A 22,178-nucleotide genomic window follows, 5' to 3' on the forward strand; every position below is an offset into this window, starting at 1 on the left:
GTATAATTCCAACTACATGACACTCTGGAAAAGGGCAAAACTATGGAGACAGTGAAAAGATCAGTGTCTAACCAGGGGGTAAGAGGGAGGGAGGACTAAGACACAGCACAGAGGATATTCAGGACAGTGAAACTATTCTGTAGTGCACTGTAATGGTGAATGCATGTCATTATACACTTGTCCAAACCCACGGAATGTACAACGCCAAGAGTGAATCTTTATGTCAACTATAGTTTTGGGGTGATAAGGATGTGTCACTGTAGACTCACTGATTGTAACAAATGTCCTACTCTGGTGGGAGATGTTGATAGTGGGGTAAGCTGTGGGGTGAGGTTGCACAGAGTATTTGGAAACTCTCTGTTCTTTCTGCTCCATTTTGCTGTAAACCTAAAACTGCTATTAAAAAGTCCATTTTTAAAAAATGGGGACTTTCAGCCAAGATGGAGGTGTAGGTAGACACACTGTGCCTCCTTGCACAACCAAAATTAAGGACAACAAATTTAGAAACAAAAAAACAACCAGGACAGAAAATTGAACTGTATGGAAGTCTGACAACCATTCGTCCACACCTGTAAGAGCGGCAGCGAGGAGTCTCGGCAGGAAAAAGCGGTGGCTGGTGGACCCAGGCACACAGGCAGCAGCAAGCAGACCCCGCGTGCGGGGTGGTAACGAGCAGATCCAGTGAGGTACGCAAGGCCGGCTGACTGACCCTGGTCACACATTTGCGCGCAGATATACCAGACAAAAACAGGTAGTGAGACAGACCGCAAAACCCAGGGCCCCGGCCCTGGGAAATAGAGCCTAAAAGCACCGACTGAAAACACTTGTGGGGGTTGGGGTGCCTAGAGAGACTCCTAACCTCACAGGAGAGTTCATTGGAGAGACTCACAGGGTCTTACAACGTACACAAACCCCCCACCCACATAGGAACCAGCACTAAAGGGCCCAATTTGCTTGTGGGAAGTGGGAAAAGGGACCAAAAGCTGAGAGCGGAGCAAGCACCATTGTTCCCTCTGACCCCGCCCCCAAACATATGCAGCATAATTCCGAAGCTGGGTTGCCTCGCCCTGGTGAACACCTCACTACATAACAGGCACGACCAGACCCCCCCCACCCCAAAAGGCTCAAATGGAAGAACAGATCAAAGCCCCAGAGCCAATACATCTAAGCAACAAAGAGACAGCCAACCTATCAGATGCACAGTTCAAAGTACTGGTGATCAGGATGCTCACAGAACTGGTTGATTTTAGTCACAAATTAGATGAAAAAAAAAAGAAGGCTACATTAAGTGGAATGAAGCAAAATGCACAGGGAAACAATAGTGATGAAAACAAAACTGGGACTCAAATCAATGGAATGGACCAGAAGGAAGAACAAAACAACCAAACAGAAAAGAATGAAGAAACAAGAATTCAAAAAAATGAGGAGAGGCTTAGGAACCTCCAGGACATCTTTAAACATTCCAACATCCGAATTATAGGGGTACCAGAAGGTGGAAAGAAATAGCCACGAGTAGAAAACTTATTTGAACAAACAATAAAGGAGAACTTCCCCAGTCTGGCAAAGGAAATAGACTTCCAGGAAATCCAGGAAGCTCAGAGAGTCCCAAAGAAGTTGGGCCCAAGGAGGAACACACCAAGGCACATCATGATTACATTACCCAAAATTAAAATGGAGAAAATCCTAGAAGCAGCAAGAGATAAGGGGACAGTCACCTACAAAGGAGTTCCCATCAGACTGTCAGCTGATTTCTTGCCTTACAGGCAAGAAGGGACTGGAAGAAAGTATTCGAAGTCAGGAAAGGCAAGGACCTACATCCAAGATTACTCTACCCAGCAAAAGCTATCATTTAGAATGGAAGGGCAGATAAAGTGCTTCCCAGATAAGGGCAAGTTCAAGGAGTTCGTCATCACCAAGCCCTTATTATAGGAAATGTTAAAAGGACTTATCTAAGAAAAAGAAAATAAACATGTACAGTCAAATGACAGCAAACTCAGTTATTAACAACCACACCTAAAACAAAAACAAACTAAGTGGACAGCTAGATCAGGAGCAGAACCATAGAAATGGAGATCACATGTAGGGTTAGCAACAGGGGAGTGGGAGGAGGAGAAGGGGGGAGAAGGTACAGAGAATAAGTAGCATAGACGGTGGGGAGAAAATAGACAGGGAGAAGGGCAAGAGTAGTGTGGGAAATGTAGAAGCTAAAGAACTTATGACACATGGACATGAACTAAAGGGGGGGAATGTGGGTGGGAGGGGGTGTGCAAGATGGAGGGGAATGAAGGGGGGAAATGGGACAACTGTAATAGTATAATCAATAAAATATATTTTAAAAAATGACAGCTCAGTGTTCAAGCATTTTATTATATCAGATAAGAATCTCCACATTGTTGCACATACCAGCTTGTATACAATTAGAAGGGCATATCACTTACTTATAAACATATAGCTGAGCAGTAGGTTGAGATGTTTAATTAATACGTCATCTTTAGCCAATTAAAATTTCGAGAACATTCAAAGAGGAAACACAGTAAAGACTGTGCAAGTTCTAGAATAGGGAATAATGACAGACCTCACTCCTTTTATCCTTTACCTTCAAAATGCACGTTTTCTACATCCAGAAAAAAGTGAAAACCAGCAGATATACATAAGTCATATATATATCGTTTTCATCCAGGAATAGTAAGCCTCTTACTACTTATTGGCTTGTTTGATTGGAAATAACTCAACCTTAACCAGAGAAGGGAGTTTTCTGGAGAGATTTACTGCTGTAAAATGTATGCCCATTACTTACATTACACCTGAAGTCACTGAGCTTTTATTAAAGTATGATAAAGCATAATACTCAAACTGGGAATCCCAGCTCTGACCTTTTTACTTAGCTACACTAAATACTGAACAAGACAAAACACTGTGAAGACTAAACAGACTGAGTAGAGAAGCAATTCAGTGAGGCTGTAGTAATCTAGATCCATTTTAACTCAGGTAAGTGACACTAAGTTTAAAGAACCTTAAGAGCCCTGTGGACTTTTTCTTAGGTAACAGTATTGAACTGCTGTACAACAAACAGCTGATTATCAGGTTAAATAGAAAACCAAGCCTTCCCTCATGTGGCCTCAAACTTATTTGTTCACACCTCCACTTAACTTATGGTCGCCATAATTTAAGGTAGGTAGACACGAGCAAAGATCCTTTTGCAAGCTTCAACTGCCCACACCCCTCACTCTCCCTCCCCCCAGACATCCTATACTAGTTTCCCCTAATTTAAGCTAAAAGGTCAGTTCTGGATTTAAACTTGTATTAACTAAGGCTATAGGAGGTAACATGCACATAGGGAATCAAGTTATATTCACTTGTCAGTAGCAAACATTATAAACGTATGCTACTATCCTGATAAACAGAAGACCCAGAGAAACCACAAATATAACAAAACAAAAATCCTGAAGGAAGTAATTTTATCTTACTGTGGTTGAATTTACCCACCAAATGTTTAATGACCAAAAAATGTTTCTGCAACTAAAACGAGAAGATAGAGAATTATAGGGAGCTAGAAATACATGTTAGATACTAACGATCTTCAAGCTTTGAAGATGTCATTGCATGAAGAAAATTATGGGAAACACTGTTCCCGATAATTATGTACACCCTTAGTGTAACATATGGAGATCACTGTCTCCGATATAGACACTGTGGTAGGCAAAAACTACCTTGTTCTTTATCCATTATGGAAGACACTGCTCCCGATAATGTGAGTTAGGTATGTGACAAAGGTACTGGAAATTTTGCAAAATTAAAGTTACACCTTGGATAAAATGAGCTGTTAAATTTTGCATGTGAGTACTACCACAGCCTGAGTGACATTAATTCATAACTTGGTCACAAATCACTGCATTTAGGAAAACTACCATTTTTATCTACTTGGCTAAATGGAAGTCTAACTTGATTAGCAACCCTAATTAAATTCAGTTATTTTCTAATGGCTTTAAAATTTTTATTTGAGGCTGTTCTAAAACCCTCAAGTATTGACCATTATAATGCAAAACTTCCAGTATCTGTTGGGTTTTATTAGCAGATGCTGCTTTTATTTAAAAAAAAAAAGACGACAGTATAACTGTCATAATTATGGAAGGCACTGCTTCCGATAATTATCTTCTATAAAAAAAAAACACCATTTATAGTGAACTCTGTCACTGATAAATAAACAATAAATATCTCAGAGCCAAAATGATAGAAAGCTTTTCCAAAAACTTAACACTTTGACCAAAATTTGGCAGTGTGTTCTTTAAAGTCTGACAAACTTGAGTTTGATATTAAACACTTAAAACTGGTTCTCTTTCAAAATATCTTGGAAAAAACTAAACAAGGTTTAATGGGAGAGGGGACAGAGGAAAAGAATAGATACTAGGTCTTTGGCTTCTGGTCTCCTTTTTTCATAGATGATCTTGAGGTTGCACATTAAGGCATTACTCCTGCGACAAACAGCTGAACCTCATTTTATCTAGCAAGAGGACCTCTACTTTAGACCTTGTTGGTAAGAAAACAAGTCCTATCTCTTCTGAAAGTTAACTGTTTCATTCAGGGATGTGGAAACCAACTAAATCCTCAAAGAAGGCATTTATCTCATTTGGAGGATAAGGCCTCACACAACCTGGTATCTGCTATCTAGCATCAAATGAAGATGGAGAATCACACTGAGCTACCACTTTTCACCTTTAACAGATATCACCTTCCTCCTCCTCCTACTCAAATGATACCAGTTCATGTTATTAGGATTTAGAACAACAGTTCATATAACTAGATCTGACTTTTTTTTTTTATAACTGTAACGGGAAAGAAGCAGTTGCCATTACAAAGCACTTAAAATCCTAGAGAAAATGTTCTATCAGGAACATTTAAAAATAATTACTCACTTTAACTTGAATTGCAGGCACCTACCCTGTATTAAAAGTTGCTGCCTAAAGACATCTAGTAGTACCAAGATAATTTGGGTAGAATTTTAACAATATTAGGTTTTGTAGCCCTACTGAAAATTTAGCACAGCCAGCACAAGTCATAAGTACCATAAGTTCTGGGTATCACATTTAAAATTCATTGTCAATGTCCCAAACGTCACCAGAGAGAGCATTTGCAGCTCCCTGAATCGTCCAAGTAGCTAAAGCCAACTGGTTCCTCAACAGCGTTTCGTTGAAAGCACTGTTATTTTTTCGACGCAGCTTTAGGTGCTCTAGTAAAGCGGACAGAGTGTGAGGGCCAGAGCCCCAGAAGATATGTCGGAAAGGAGAATCTCTTGGAGATACATAGGGCGAGAGGAAGTGGTATTCCACCTGAAAGGCAAAACATACAAGAGAGCTTAAATGTTACGGTGTTTGTTGTGCGGAAAGGACCCGACAGTGTAAAACAACCGCCATTCTCTCGGTTCAAATGTTAAAATTGCCCAGGATATTGAGAACCCGGCTACTAATCTTCTAACCTTAGAAGTGTAAAGCCCAATGTCAATTCCTTTGCAAAAGCGAACTTTTTTTATGGTGGGCACACACATGTGAAAGGTTTACAAGTTTCTGCTACAAAAGAATCTTCTTCTTCCAAGCAGACTAAGATAAAAGCAGTTATGGGCTGGATCCGGCCAACAGAAATAGAAAATATGACAGCTAAAAATTATTAATGATCTCTTCTTCAAAATGTTTTCAAAGCCTAAAAAAATTAATACTAGGTCAAATGTCTCTTGTATTTACAATTTTGATGTTGGTTTTAGATCTTGTAAAAAGAGCTAAAATCTGTGAATTCTAAGGCAGCAAAGGATTCTTAGGCTCCTAGAGTTATTACTGTATTTTTTAGGAATGTACAAACTGAAAATTAACATATTTTACTTCCTCCTTTCCTATGAGTTTACTTACTCTCATGATACGGTCATTGATTTCCCTCATGACAAATTTGCTGGTTCTCTCTGCATTCTTATAATCTGTTGTGAGTTTAGAAGTAGCACGATAGAAGTCTCCGCGGGCAGAATACAGCCACTGTAGATTCAGACCCATCTCCTGAAGTGAAAAAGACATTGCATTCACTGTTAGGTGTTGCATCTCTTAGGATGTTATTCTATATACCTTCCTCATTTAGGTGTAGCAACTGAGATTCTGATAAAAGGGAGACTCCCAGACAAGTGCAAGACCCAGAGAAAGCAAGACTGCAGCACCTTGTACCAGAGGTTCGAAGCTCTACAATGAGCACTCCATTCGTATTTAAGCCCAAAATATAGCATAAGAATCACTCTTAATCTCATGAGAAACCATCCTCATCAAAAAATTTAACATAAGCACCCTGGCTGGTGTGGCTCAGTGGACTGAGTGCCGGACTGTGAACCAGAAGGGCATGGGTTTGGTTCCTGGTTGGGGGACATGCCTGGGTTGTAGGCCGGGCCACAAGAAGCAACCAATTAATGTTTCTTTCATCCTCCCTCTCCCTCCCTTCCCCTCTGTAAACATAAACAAAATCTTTTTCTCTATGGGAGAACACTTGAAGCATTTTGGGTCAACAAGCTCCAGATTTAGTTACTTCCATATGGTTAGGCACAGGTTTCTGATCAGTTATGATTTGTTTCAAGAAAGCCATACGAATTAAGACTTGTGCCTTAATTAGTGCCTTACTGTCTTAGTGCCTTAAGACAGTTGGCAACCACTTTTAATTTTATCACATAGTTCAACATACCCAGGATGAACACTAAATAAGACTGTAACTAACTACTGGCTGTGTTCACTCTCCACTGATGTCATTTCCAAATGGCACATATGTCCAAACTCACAGGTTCAAAGTCATGGTTGAGATCTTTACAGTCTCTGCAACCTAGCTCTTCATGGGTTGCTTGGAACACATGCACAACAGAAAACTTAACATCATCCTAGATTCTGAAATACTTGGTGTGGCCTATCCTAGGTCTATAACCAACAGCCCCCAACTTCCCTTTCAAATGAGTTATGGATCCTAAGCAAAATTACACCTCAGTTCACTTTAAAATATATTTTGGTTACCAATCACGTCCCTCCTCAGAACAGCTAAATATCATTTTTCAAACTGTTTTAATACTGCAGCAATAAAAACCTGGTTTTTGCCCTGGCTGGTGTAAGCTCAGTGGATTGAGCGCGGGCCTGCAAACCAGAGGATCGCAGTTTGATTCCCAGTCAGGGCACATGCCTGGGTTGCAGGCCAGTTCCCAGCAGGGGACACACGATGCATTGTGTGTTCTCAGCAGAAGCAACCATACATTGATATTTCTCTCCCTCTCTTTCTCCCTCCCTTCCCCCGTCTCTAAAAATAAAAAAAAAAAATTTAAAAAAGGAAGTAAAAAAACAAAAAACAAACAAACAATTAGTACTCACCTTTATGTCTGTTCTGAACTGGTTCATATCCCTCACAAATTCAAGTATTTCCTCATTATACATGTCATAGTTCAGGTTCAATTCAACATCATGGGTAAGTTTAATCATGAGCTGGCCAGCCACTTCTGCTGCTCCACGTGCCATTCTGTTCAACTCAGGGACTTTCCGATACAGTTCCTCATAGGTATCCTGGGTAGTACCTAAATAAGGGTAGTCCAAGTCCTGGAAAACAAAGTGAGGTTAATGCACTCAGGTGGGTTAGAAGAGTAGGGAGGTGCCTCATATTCCAGTCACACCATCAAGGTAATGACTGCAATTCTTCCCTTGTTTCTAGTATATTCCTAACCCCAATGCTATCCCTTACCCATTACTCTAAGAAGACAACACTTTTGCTACTTTCTTTTAATCTAACCTACTGCAAGAATGATACTTTCTTCTAGGTTTATGGAATCCCTGTTCTATTACACCAGATACCCAGAACAGATTTCTAGCCAAATTCCTTCAAGTTATACCCTTATTATCTTCTCTCTGGGAAGCCTGGCCCATTTTAATGAGGAGAGGAGAGAGCATGGGTGAAATGTATTTTCAATACAAAGTGATACTACTACTCTTAAACTAAAATTTGCGTTCTCCTTAATCAAGCAGCATTTGACCCATTCATACAATTTTACTTTTCTAACAAGAATGTCTGATGCTCACAAGAACTTCTACCTTCATTAGACAACTTTAGTGAGTAGTTCTTCAGCTCTAGTCCCTACTACTGTCTATAGCAACAATCCTTTGGTCTGACCTCAATTTTTTACTTTCAGACTGTACATTTCTGTATTATCTCTACCTGAAAACCAACACTGGTAGGTTTTGACATCTAAGATGTCATTAAGAGATTTATTTAAAAAACATGACTTCTGAAGGTCAACATGAATCATCCATAAATTTCCTCCGCCACAGGTGATGACATATTGCTCTTGGTAATGTACTAAATAGACATCATGACTGGCTATTTATTTATTTAAATTGTTGTTCAAGTACAGTCTTCTGTCTTTCACTCCCAACCCAGCCCACCCCCCAGTGCTCCCCACCTCCCTCCCATTTCCACCCCCTTACTTGTTGTCCATGTGTCCTTTACACTTGTTTGGCTATTTCAATATCATTTATACCGCTGCTCTGGCAGGTCAAGGGAACTCTACCTACGTTAATCTCCAAATCCAGATCTTTCATCACTCCCACAATTCAGACCTCTCCCCGTCTTGTGCCAGGTGAAGTCTAGTAAGGAAGGACCCGGCCTCTACTGGATCAACAATTTTGCAACCATGATTGAAATAAACATACTATACTAAACAGGTGGTCATAGAGAATGGGCTGTACTAACAAACTCATGGAAAATTCATGTATTAAAAGTTTCCTCATAGACGTCAGCACTTGCAGCTTCTGCTTAACCAAGGAATGACCCTGACCACAAGAAACTGAGCAATCATCAGCAGCTCTTATCAGAACCAGCAGAAATTCTGCCTGAACATCCTGTTCCCAGATATCAGCAGTGAAACTGTGGATTGAGCTATGAAACTACGTGACGGCACTCACAGGAGGTAACAATGAAACCCACCAAGAACAGAGCTGAGAAAATGCTCATCGCCAGAAACTCCTTAGTCCCCTCTTCCATGGTTCCCCTACATAAACTAGCCAAGACACCCGAGATGCTGAGATGGTAATGAAGGCATGAGCCGGCCATCTTCTCAGGTTTGTCAACTCCTGAATAAACAAACCTCTTTGCTTTACTTACCAGCACCTGTCTCACAAGTTTGCCTTTCATTAGGGCAGGCAGCTGATCCTCGGTTTCAATTATAATTTAAGGCCAAAGTCAACAGCTTCCACCCTGACCCCCTCTACTACCTCAAGGATCTCTTCACTTTCAGAAGAGTCTGCTACAGAGCGGGTCTTCATCATTCTGTTTATTCTGCCTATCTTTCAATGCCTTCTAATCAGCTCTTGTACAAAGCCAATCTTGTTTGCTTGCAACTCCGTCAATTCAAAGTTTTATCTCATAACAATCTTATATCTGTTTGTTTTTTGCTTTTACCTGAAATCCCTGCTTAAGAACAAATACTTGAGGCCACATTTCAAGAGGTAGCAAGAACAGCATTGTCCAGTAGAGCAACTGGTGAAATTGTTCTACACCTCCACTGTCTAAAGGTAGCCTTATTATTAACGGATCTTACTGAAGTTTCAGCAAATAAAATCAAATGCTAATTGAGCTGAGATAATAATTCTATGTTAAGACTGATCACAAGGTAGCAGGCAATAACTGTGTGTGTATAACTTCTTAGAAAACATTTTAAGCAGCCTGGGAAACTAGGTCTCAAAACTGATGAAAGATCCAAGGTAACGCTTTAGAGTTCTTCAGACTTACCTCACAAAAACAGAAAGAAACTGCTGGGATTCCAGAATACGCAAGGAAAGGGAAAGCAGCATTATCCAAAGAAAGTTTCTCACTGCAAGGGAAACAAGAATATGTTTAGCAAGTTTTTCAAAGGCCAGACAGTGCTACCATGCAACTTTATCCCTAGCCTCAATATCTTTGAGTGAATCTCTCTAGGTACAGGTAAGCTCACTGCAAGGTCATGTTTAGATCTCTACTTAACACAGAAGGTGCTACTGAATGATTGTTTTTCTATTAACTGTTCATTCACTTTTCTCAACTTACACTTTTTTGATCCAGTTGCTATCCCGATATAGAGGAAGCCCAGTAACTGGATGTTTCACCTGTAAAATAAATTAATTTATTATTAAAAGGAACCTTTCTAAAATATGTTTGTCTTTATATACATTTATAATATTAAAATTTTATCTCCTTAGAAAAAATGTTTCAAGACAAAACAATCTCAAGTTTCTGAAGTTATTCCTACTCAGCTTGTGTTAGGGTCTTTAGTTAAAATGAGCTAAAAATGTTTTCCTACATGATATTTTAAAGGTGGTTTAGCCACAATTTTAAAAACTGTCTCCTAGCCAGCCCTCAGGATGCCCTATCTCATTTCTGATTTCCTCCTTCTAGCACACCTTATACTACTGCCTTACTGGAGACCCTATAGTAATCACTAGTTTCCCATGCAGTCAAGGTTAAGTTCCCTGACCTGTGTTCCCTTCCAACTGTAATCACTCCAAGATATAGCCTCTAATCCTATTAGGCAAATCTGGTTCCTCACTCATTCTCAAAACTGTGGCACATCAGTAGCACGTCTGCCTTTATCCAATAAACATTTCATCTGGCCTCTTATTTAAGTTTTAGGGATAGTTTAAGTCCACCTAAAACCTTCCTTACACCCCGACTCTTTTGACAATCTCCTGGGGGCACCTACAGTACAACTTAGGCCTCATGGAATTCCGCTATATATTCCTGAAAAGACTACATGTTGTTTGAGTTACAGGCCCTTCATATATCACCTCCCTCAGCTTACGTGGTTTAACAGGCTGGGGACAAATAATCCAAGAGCATGACTGAAGTAATGCTGCTATAAAATTTACTCTCAATTCCAATTATTGGTTACTTATAATAGTTTAAATATCAATGTTGTTTATCTTGTGCACACTAGGCAAAAAATTAAGTAATACATTTTCATAATTAGGTACACACTTACATCTTGCATCGTTTTCTCAATAAGTGAATACAACAGTGGGCTGGCAGAAACCTTGAAGTTGCCGTCACCTGCAAAGAGATTATTTTAACATTGCCCCTTGTCTAGCCAAGCAATTTTCACACTGCTCCTTCTACAGCTACAAGTACTGAGCAAACAGGACAGGAGGACAATAGCCTAGATCAGAGTCATATGCAACAACTATCCTCTTAATGAGATAGATAAAAACGTGATTTAGCAAAGTTCTTTAGTGACAGCTAACCTTAATTTGATTCAACTGAAACACTTACTTCAAGTTGGTATACTTTAATATTAATGATTTGCTTTTTGGTACCTTTTTGGTTCATCCACTAAGGCAGTTCATCCACTCCAGCTAGTTATACTAAGCTTGCTATATTCAATACATTCTGCTGCATAGGTAAAATGGCCATAATAACAAATCTAATAAGCTTTTCTTTAATTGTAACTCCCCCTTTTTACTTCCCAATGGAGACATTTCACTATTCTGAGTTCATCCATTGGCTACATCTGCATTTATAACATTCAAACTCTAGCCCCGACCAGTGTGGTGTGGTTGGCTGAGTGTGCCCCTCAAAGTGTAAGGTCGCGGCGCTGGCTTGTTTCCTAGTGAGCGCACATGCCTGGGTTGTGGGTCCCCGCTGGGGCACATACAAGAGGCAACCGATAGATGTTTCTCTCCTTCTTTCTCTCTCTCAAAAAAAAAAATACATAAAATTTTAAATTGGTATTTCTATCTATGATACCACAATCTAGCAACATGTGAACTAGTCTCTATCAGTACCATTCTACATGGCATTGTTTCGTTCCTTCTGGTCTAAAATAAAGTCCAGACTGGTGGTTCTCAAACCTCAGTGCATCAGAACCACCTGGAATGCCTGTTAAACCAGTTTGCTGAACCTACACTCCAGTTTCTGACTCAAAAGGTCTAGGATAGCCCTGGCTGGTGTAGCTCAGTGGATTGAGTGCGGGCCGGCGAACCACACGATCGTGGTTCGATTCCCAGTCAGGGCACATGCCTGGGTTGCAGGCCAGTTCCCTGAAGGGGACTCACGAAAGGCAACCATACATTGATATTTCTCTCCTTCTCTCCTTCCCTTCCCCTCTAAAGATAAATAAAATATTTTTTTTAAAAAAAAGGTCTAGGATAGGGCCTGAAATTTTTTCATTTCCAACAATTCCTAAGGGATCCTGATGCTGCTCATCAAGGAACCACACTGAGAACCACTCTCTACACAAGGCAATCTGCGCCCATTTTATAACTTCATGGACCATCAAGAGAAAGCTAAGTCAATCTTTTGATCTGTATATGGCCAATGTAAATGGTAAAAAAGTAACAAGTTCTGCTTTAGAAGAGTTCATCTAAATTCATAAATAGTTAATGAAAAGAATACTTACTAAGGACAGCTTTATCCAGATTAATGTAAGTGAAAGCCTTTAAATGCAAGGAGGAAAGGTATCCCTAGAAAAAAGGAAAAATACCAATGTACTACATGTGTTAATCTAATTATCACAAAGTTACTATACTCTTAAGGGTTTCTTTTTTTAAACTTGGATTCTACTGAGATGAAAATATACAAAGGCAGAAGTGATATATACTCCAGTCTATCAGAGCATGGTTTCTGAGAGACGGAAAGTCATCCAAGTTTGGGCGCCACTCTGGGTCCAGTTCATACCTCCAGCCATTCAGTAGCGCCCACGGCTCCAAAGTCTCCCGCGCTCCAGCTGGCGAAGACAATGCTTCTGCTAGGCTTAAACCCACCTAGCAGACAACAAAAAGTCAGTTATATCTTGGGAAAAGTTATACGCAGGCAACTGACTTCAGATAAAATCCAAACTTCTCATTTAAGACAGCAGACTCAAAAATTTCTTTTCCTTTTGAGGCCCAGGTGAAAAAAATTTTTCAAAAGTGATACACATGATCACACTGTAAGAAAATAACTGTCGAATCACTGGGGTGCACAACTGAAACTAATAATATTGTATGTCATCTATAAGCAGTGAAAGTAAATTTCTGAAAATTAAGAAGTATAGGCAATCATTTGCAAATAAGATGTCAAGTACACAGCAAGGACCAGCTTATTGAAAGTCACTTTTTTTTCAGCTCTGTTCTTCAGGTCCCTTAACTTCTGGACCACGAGATACTTGAAATCACAGTGTATCTTCTTTGGGAACAATTTGCTTATAAGTCACTTAAAACACTGGATTACTTTAAAAACAACTGTTATGAAACAGAATAAAAATCATAGATTTAAATAACAGCAAAGAGTTTCCAGAGAAATTACATTAGTTCCTTTGGGACTGTATGTACCATTGCCCTCCATCCATTCCCTTTCCCAGTTACTGCATGAATGTACTTTTGTATAAGAGTTAAGCATTTCAATTTAACCTCTGCTCCAAAGATTCAAAATTGTGATGAAGATTTGCATGTGTGTGGGTAGGTGTAGGAGTGGCAAATACCACGGGAGAAAGGCTTGAAAGTAAGCCTTCATATATCATGTTTATAATACATAAATATATTCCACCTTATATTTACAAATGTATCAAATTATACATTATAATTTTATAACATAACAATAGATCTTAGTTCGGAGGTATGCCACTGCTTGCTTTTAAATAGATTACTTAGGGACCATGTTAGAGTTGCCATATCATTCTAGGTATGTCAAACTAAGAATTAGGGCTAAATATACACTTTTCAGTGTCTCCAAAGAAACAGATGATTCCCAGTATAACTAAGAGACTGGCCCTGGCTGGTGTGGCTCAGTGGATTGAGTGCTGGCCTGTGAACCAAAGGGTTGCTAGCTCTACCCACTCAGAGCACATGCCTGGGTTGTGGGCCAGGTCCCCAGTAGGGGGCACATGAGAGGCAACCACTCATTGATGTTTCTCTTTCTACACCTGAAACTAATGTAATACTGTATGCCAACTATGCTTCATTAAAAAGTCAAAGGCACCCTGGCTGGTGTGGCTCAGTGGATTGAGTGCCGGCCTGTGAACCAAAGGGTTGCTGGCTCTTCCCAGTCAGGGCACATGCCTGGGTTGTGGGCCAGGTCCTCCACTGGAGAAGTGCTAGAGGCACTCATCCATGTCTCTCCCACACATCAATATTTCTCTCCCTCTCTTCCTATCTCTCTAAAAAAAAAATAAAACCATGAAAAATAAAGAAATATATTTTTTAAAAAATCAAAGGCAAACATTACATAAGGCAATCTGCTTTGTACTTAAGAACTCAGGGTCTAGAAGGAGTAACAAAGGCAAAAGTGGGCAAAGCATATTGTAACATTTAAAACTATCTGTAACACATAGTTATTCAAGCTCTCAAAACGTGCACTCTACCTTTTAAGACCATATCAGAAAATACCCGGGCAAGTTCCAACAGAAGAGCTGTTCCCACACTGGATTTCACAGCTCCAGGGCCCCAGGCATCCCTCTGGGCCCCCACCACAACGTAGCGATCTTAAAAAGAAAAAAATTATACAATGAACTCTTAAACTGTTTTCTAAGTCGAGAAAAAGTGAATTTGTAGAAGAGTAAAAATGAAATATATGTATTAAGGATAAGAGAGCCTTAGAACTTTGGGGCTTAAAAATTCACACGGCAATACTAATCTTTTTCCTTATTAATATCGCTAGTCTTTTTCTACATTACCAATTGTTTACTCATATACTGTATTTGTCCTCACTTACTGTTTAATAAGCAACTGAAGTCCAAGGGCTTTCCATACTAAATAACATGACCATTTGATTGCACTGAAATAGACACATGACCTATTCACAGGGTCAGCAAACTACAACCCACACACCCATTCATTATGTATTGTCTATGGCTGTTTTCTTGTTACAATGCCAGAGTTACATAGTTGCAACAGAGACTGTACTGCCCACAAAACGTTTACTATCTACCCTCTTAAGTAGAAATTTACTGCTTGCTGTTCTACTAAATAATTAAAAGTGATTCATAGTCATACTGGTCAGTTTCTGACACGTTACTTTGCTAGTGCCTTATTAGCTCCCAATGATATTGACACTTCAACAATTCCCTTTAGGACAGATGAGATAGCGTTTCTCAAAGCCAAGCCAGGATTCCTCCTCTGGCCTCATGCTTAAGAAGAGGGAGAAAAACAGAAATACATAAGTAGAACAATAGAGAGACAGAGACAGAGAGAAAGAAAGAAAAAATAAACAAGGGTCTTTACCTGGTTCTTCAAAGCCTTTAATAACACCAAAGACATTTAAAATTCTTGTCTCTTTCAGTACATTGTTCACGGTGAGTTTCACATTCCTACTCTCTGTTGTTACCAGCCTACATGAAGAATCTGTTTTCCAAGCAGAAGGACAGGGTTGCTCCATATTTCTAGAAGTAAAAAACAGAAACCAACATTCTGGGTTATTGTTACTTTCCCCGGGTTTGTAAAATCAGTCCTCCTTACCATCCAGTAAAGTCACATAGAAAACTTACTCCCTAGTAGCTGTTTGTGTCTTATTCTGATCTGTAGTCGGTCATTTAAAAACCATGTGTTACTTCCTTGTTTAACCAATGTTTTCAATAAAAATCTCCTTACCTTTTTCTTCCAATGTGTGCCTTTCTAACAGAGACATGCTTATAGTGTACATTTAAAAGATATCAAGATCGATTCAGAATGAACTTTTTATGAACATATTCCCATATTTCCATGAACTTTCCATGAACATATTCCCATATTTACTAGCTCTCTCCACTAAGAAGGGTGGTGTGTATACAGGCTTATCTCAGTTATAAAAGAATATCCTCATGCTCCTTGTAATTAAATGTTTTCTCCTAATTTCTCTGAAGGGCTTACCTACATAAACACAGTTGACCACTGGACAACACAAGTTTGAACTGCTTCCTTCTGATTTTATTTATTTTTTGAGACTTACTTTATTTATTTTTAGAGATAGAGTAATGGAGGGAGAGAGAGAGAGGAAGAAAAACATGGATGTGTGAGAGAAACATTGATTGGTTGCCTCTTGCACACCCCCAACCAGGGACCTGGCTCTCAACCAAGGCCATGTGCCCTGACTGGGAATCAGATCGGCAGCCTTTCAGTTCATAGGCCAACACTCAATTCACTGGGCCACACCAGCCAGGGCCTTTATGATTTTATTAATACTTATTTCTAGCTTTATTGTAAGAATATAGTATATAATATATACAATACATATAACAAAGCATGTGTAATCAGCTGTTTGGGTTATTGGTAAGACTTCCAATCAACAGTAGGCAATTAGTAGTCAAGCTTTTGGGGAGTCAAAGTTGTACATACATTTTCAGCTGTGTAGAGGGAAGGGTTGGTGTCCCAACCCCTGCATTGTCCAAAGATCAACTGTATATCAAAACATTATTACCCTTCACTATGCAAGGGTAAGACCGGGGGCTGGTTTCACAGACCGTGGTAGGAAGAACCTCTAAGTTTGGTATAAATCGACTAACAATCACCTTTCACAAATGCCTCTTAGACTCAGATAGCATTATTAATAGTGACATAGTACCTCGCAAAGTCCTTACACATAGATGCTGTTCGTTTGAGACCAATCACCTCATTAGGTAGAATATATTTTAGCTATCCAATTAAGCCAAAGGAACATGATTAGTGGGGTTAGAGTAACTCGCTCTACGTCACACAGCAAAAAAAGTTTCCTGTGACTGTCCAAAACTAGATCTACCACATATGCCAATACCAAGTAAGAATCTAGACAAAAATTAATGACACATACTCTAATCAGACTGGATTCTGTTTTTAAAGAGGGGTACTAATACACTAGGGATATCTAGGACTAATCATGGCTGCAAACATCTGGAAACTGTAGTGAGAACTGAAGATATTAAGTCTTTCATCTATAGACAAGAAAACTTAAATTTTTCATTGCTAGAAAGAAAATCCAGAACCAATCAGTGTCACAGGGAATAAAAGTCAGCTCAACATGAATTCTAACACATCTCCAATAACCCAATAGGTTGCCATAGGCAATAAAGCGCCCCACGACAGAAGTATTCACACAGCAGCTCTGCCAGGAATCTTCCACAAGGAATTCGCTGCACGAATTGAACAAGGCCTCCTTGAGTTTACAAATCCAGTGTCTATTATCACTTTATGGAAGAAAAATTTCATTTTTATCTACACCAAGATGGCTATCCATCCTCCAAAATGTTCTGAATTTGGAAAATTAGAGCCAATTGTTTTGAGATTTAAATAAAATCAACTTAGATTATTGCTCTGTAATCATAAAACCTCACCCTCCAAGACAGTTTTCAAATATGAACTTACTCAAACAGTTTCTCTGCAGAGGCTCTGGAAATTGTTTGGACGGGTATGTTAGGCAATCCTGATGACTGAGATGGTGGAAACTGAGTGTGATTGAAAGAAGGAAATCCGGGTGTGTAAGGGTCACCTGTGCCCAGATGAGCCTAGTAAAACAAAAGAGGAGTCAGCTCTATCAGATACTTACTCCAGCAGTTTCCCTGGAAGTTCAGATTCAATATAAGGCTATATACATATAGCCCAAGCTTAGTTTAGCACCTTAAAGTATGGAAGTCTGAGTGGCTCTATGATCCAAGACTCTTGATTTTATGACATGTACCAAATTCTCAGTTGAAGACACCACAGTAGTCTCCCCATACCCGTGAGGAATATGCTCCAAGACCCCCGCTGGATGCCTGAAACTGCAGATAGCGCTGAACCCCACATAGCCTGTTTTTCCCTATACATACATATACTTCATGCTTCCTCTTTCGCATATCTGAACTGCTAGCATCACTACTCTTGCACTTTGGGGCCACTAACAAGTAAAATGAGGTTTTCTTGAACACAAGCACTGTGACAGTCAGTCTGATAACTAAGACAGCTACTTGATGAGTGTGTGTGCAGGTAGCGTGTACGGGCAGGTAGTGTGTGCAATGCTGACATGCTGAGCAGGGGGATGATCCAGTCCCAGGCTGGATGGAGTGGGATGGCTCAAGATTTCATCATGCTACTCAAAAAGGCTCACAATTTAAAACTTACAAATTATTTCTGGAATTTTCCATTTAATATTTTCAGATGGCAATTGACGGTGGATAACTGAAAGCAAAACCACATAGAAGGGGGACTCCTATACTGATAAAGTACTTTTATCAATAAGTAGTAACTAGGTTTCAAAGTCATGTAACCTATCTTCTTGCTTATTGCTAAAACTCTCCCAGAAAAAAAAAAGCATTTAAGGCAGAATTCTAGCCATATGTCTACTAATATAAGTAAGAGCTAGCAATAATTTGGAGAACCCAAAAACTAATTTAATATAAAAAATAAGAACTCACATGTCCGAAGAGCGGAAGTTCCGCATCAATAATGGGAAATTTAGTACGGTCCATGTAGATCAAAACACCTATTGCATTAAAACTTTCAGCATTCGCAACCTAAAGAAAAACACATAAAGCTCAGAATATGAATATCTAATCATATAAAATTGTAAGAATACATACTGGACTTTATTCTAAAGAACAAAGGGTTCCAAAGTATTACATAAGCATTTTTGATGAGTTCATCTTCACTGAAAGACTAGGAATACAAAATAATCCAAGTGGATACACCATAGTTTTGAAGTATCCTATTCACTTTAGATAAGTAGGACTCCTTGAGTTCTTTAATAAACTGAATTACATCATCAGATATGAGAGTTTAAGGTTGCTGGCCTTCGGAACATAATAAAGTTAACAATACCACTTAAATGAAGAATGATATGACACCAACGTGTTTAATAACTTATACTCAAACTCACCTTTTCAGCAAAAGTGATTTTCCCTGCTCTAACGATCACTAAAGATCCATTCACAGAAGTGCTTAAACTCTCAAAGTCTTGTTTAGTGCCATAATTAGCATGGACCAGTTTACCCTAAAATAAAAACATTACATGTAATTACCATTAGGTTATTAGAACAGCCACAGAGTCTGAGACAGAATGGTTTTCAGATCAAGATTTCTGGCCTCCTATATTCATCTTTCATTATCCCATGCTATCTTTAACATACATTGATGTATTTACGTTAATTTACGTTTAATCTATTTTTATATTTCTTCAGACCTCTTGGAGGAAGAGCAAGGGTAACAGAGACATACACCAATACAAACTTTGTAGGCCAGCCAGGGCAGCCAGCACCAGTCACACAATGTTCCTGCACTTGAACCCCAGACAAGTGAGGATATACATAACAACGGGTCTTAATGGAAAGTTCTGACAATATTTTTGTCCTAAAGTGGCCTATTATAATAAAGTGATTTGCACAGATCAACTTTTAGGTGTTTATATACGCTGTCATCATTAATACTCCTAAACTCTGTTACAGTTCAGATGTATAGCTACAAGCTGACATTAATAACCAAGTATCTAAATATAGAAAGCTTGCAGAGGAACTAAAATCTTCAAAGTTTTAGGGTTTTTCTGACAGAACAATCCATGCACCTCCAAACCACAGCTGATACGTAGCCAAATAAAGTGATACACACAGGTAAGCAGGAAGGCAGAGAATAACCATAAAACTTCATCTGGCTTGGAAGGGCTCCACTAGATAGACCCCTGATATACATGCATGACTTTTTTTAGTTCTTTTTCAAGAGTATATTTTACTGATTATGCTATTATAGTTTTCCCATTTTTTCCCCCTTTTATCACCCTCCACCCTGTATCCCCCTCCCTCTACACTCCCCCGGCCTTAGTTCATGTCCATGGGTCATACATGTAAGTTCTTTGGTTTCTCCATTTCCTACATTATTCTTAACCTCTCCCTGTCTATTCTGTACCTACCATTTATGCTTATTCCATGTACCTTTCCCCATTCTCCCAACCTCCCCACTGAAAACTCTACATGTGATCTCCATTTCTGTGAATCTGTTCCTGTCTAATTGTTTGCTTGGTTTGTTTTTGTTTTGTTCTTGTTTTAGTTTGGTTGTTGATAGTTGTGAGTTTGTTGCCATTTTATTGTTCACATTTTTGATCTCCTTTTTCTTAGATAAGTCTCTTTAACATTTAATATAGTAAGGGCTTGGTGATGATGAAGTCCTTGAAATTGACCTTATCTGAGAAGCACTTTATCTGTCCTCCCATTCTAAATGAAAGCTTTGCTGGATAGGGAGATTTTGGATGTAGGTCCTTGCCTTTCACAACTTTAATTACTTCTTCCCAGCTCCCTTCTTACCTGTAAGGTTTCTTTTGAGAAATCAGCTGATAGTCTATGGGAACTCCTTTGTGGGTAACTGTCTCCTTTTTTCTTGCTGCTTTTAAGATTCTCTCCTTATCTTTAATCTTGGGTAATATAATTATGATGTGTCTTGGGTCCAACTTCTTTGGGACTCTCTGAGCTTCCTGACTTCTATGTCTATTTCTTTCTTCAGATTGGCAAAGTTTCCTTTCACTATTTTTTTCAATGAAGTTTTCAATCTCTTACTATTCCTTTTCTCCTTCTGGCACTCCTATGATTCAGATGGTGGAATGTTTAAAGTTGTCCAGAGGCTCCTAAACCTCTCCTCATTTTTTTGAATTCTTGTTTCTTCATTTTGCTCTCACTGAATGTTTATCTCTTCCTTCTGGTCCAAATCATTGATTTGAGTCCCAGTGTCCTTCCCTTCACTGTTGTTTCCCCATGTATTTTTCTTTATTTCATTTTATATAGCCTTCACTTCTTCCTCTATTTTACATCCATACTCAACCAATTCTATGAGTATCTTGATTACCAGTGTTTTGAACTCTGCATCTGATAGGTTGGCTATCTCCTCATTGCTTAGTTCTTTTTCTGGAATTTGGATCCATTCTCTTATTTGGGCCATATTTCTTTGTCTGGGCGCACCTGTTATGTTTTAAGAGTGCGAGAGCCTTAGGTAGTCACCAGGGCAGAGCAACCCTCTTTGCCATGTTCTTGTGCTGTCTGTCGAGGAGGGGTCAGAAAGGGAACAATGCTGCTTGTTCAGCTCTTACTCTGCTTCCCATCACTTCCCCTGCTATCCATAAGCGAATTGTGCCCTGTTGGTGCTGATTCCCGGGTGGGTGGTTCTGGGTACATTCTAGGACCCTGTGGGCTCCTCCAATGGACTGTCCTGTGAGACTGGCAGTTTCTCCTGCTACCACAGCCCCCACAGGTTTTACAGCCTGAGGTTTTCTTTTCCTGTCGCTGGAACCCTGGGTTGTACAGTCTGTCTCTCTCCCCAGTTGTTCCTCTCAGTTTATCTGCATGTACAAGAATGTGGGATATCCCGGTCTGCCAGCCACTGCCTCACCTGCCCCAGTCTGCCAGTGAGGACCACTTTATCACGAGTCCTCGTCACCCTGGCTGCCCGTCTCTTCCCTCCTACCAGTCTGGATGAGCTTCTTCTTTAACTCCTTGGTTGTTGGACTTCCATACAGTTCTATTTTCTGGCAGTTCTGGTTGATTTTTGTTTTTAAGTGTGTTGTTATCCTTTTTTGGTTGTGCAAAGAAGGGAAGCTTATCTACTTATTCCTCCATCTTGGCTGGAACTCTCCATATATGTGATTTTTAACCTGAAAAACCTAGATAAAGCTATTCTATGTAGCTGTTTTTTTTTAATTTCTGTAGTAGTGTGGCTACACTTGTGTAAGTTTTATAACAGCAATCATTAAAGAATCAAGCTAAGACTAGACTGCAGCCAGGACGATATTGGTATCTGTCCCCACATTAGGGGGAATCTGATATATGCATTCATTCCGCAAATACTACCTTATGTCAGACACCGTCCAAGGCTGTAGGATATAGGAGCAAATGAAACCAACCCCTAGCTCTCTCTGATTTTATTTTTAGAGAGAAGGGTAAGGAGGGAGGAAGAGAAGGAGAGAAACATTAATCAGTTGCCTTTTGCACTCTCCCAACCGAGGACCTGGCCCACAACCCAGACATGCACCCTGACCGGGGATGGAACTGATGACCTTTCACTTTGCAGGAGGACAGTCAACCCACTGAGTGCCAACCAGAGCCCCTAGCTCTTTAGTAGCTTATATTCCAGTGTGGAACCAAATGAATAATGTATCTTGGGTACCATACGTGCCATGAAGAAAAATAAAGGGAGGTAAGGGGAAATGATTAGAGGACGGACATTTTTGATAAGATAGTCCAGGAAGACTTCTCTAGAAAGGTAATGTTAGAGGATAGAGAC

At 39.6% G+C, this 22,178-nt stretch overlaps 1 protein-coding gene across 2 annotated transcripts in view; it reads right to left on the reverse strand.

The window, feature by feature from the left end:
- Nucleotides 1–2,347: 2,347 nt before the first annotated feature.
- The window catches only part of TFRC (transferrin receptor), a 30,156-nt gene continuing 10,325 nt past the window's right edge, over nt 2,348–22,178 (reverse strand). For both annotated transcript variants that reach the window (XM_037033650.1, XM_037033651.1), the window contains exons 7-19: nt 18,799–18,912; nt 18,338–18,436; nt 17,310–17,449; nt 15,219–15,376; nt 14,360–14,479; nt 12,697–12,782; nt 12,419–12,482; nt 11,006–11,073; nt 10,075–10,133; nt 9,781–9,862; nt 7,374–7,595; nt 5,898–6,038; nt 2,348–5,327 (exon numbers count right to left, since the gene is read on the reverse strand). In XM_037033650.1, the coding sequence (XP_036889545.1) occupies nt 5,085–5,327; nt 5,898–6,038; nt 7,374–7,595; nt 9,781–9,862; nt 10,075–10,133; nt 11,006–11,073; nt 12,419–12,482; nt 12,697–12,782; nt 14,360–14,479; nt 15,219–15,376; nt 17,310–17,449; nt 18,338–18,436; nt 18,799–18,912 (1,596 nt within the window). In that variant the 3' untranslated portion in view covers nt 2,348–5,084. The remainder of the gene's footprint in view (nt 5,328–5,897; nt 6,039–7,373; nt 7,596–9,780; nt 9,863–10,074; nt 10,134–11,005; nt 11,074–12,418; nt 12,483–12,696; nt 12,783–14,359; nt 14,480–15,218; nt 15,377–17,309; nt 17,450–18,337; nt 18,437–18,798; nt 18,913–22,178) is intronic.

The sequence above is a fragment of the Sturnira hondurensis genome, unplaced genomic scaffold (assembly GCF_014824575.4).
Source record: "Sturnira hondurensis isolate 20B ecotype Veracruz unplaced genomic scaffold, ASM1482457v3 Scaffold0021765, whole genome shotgun sequence".
In the NCBI taxonomy this organism is placed as follows: Eukaryota; Metazoa; Chordata; class Mammalia; order Chiroptera; family Phyllostomidae; genus Sturnira; species Sturnira hondurensis.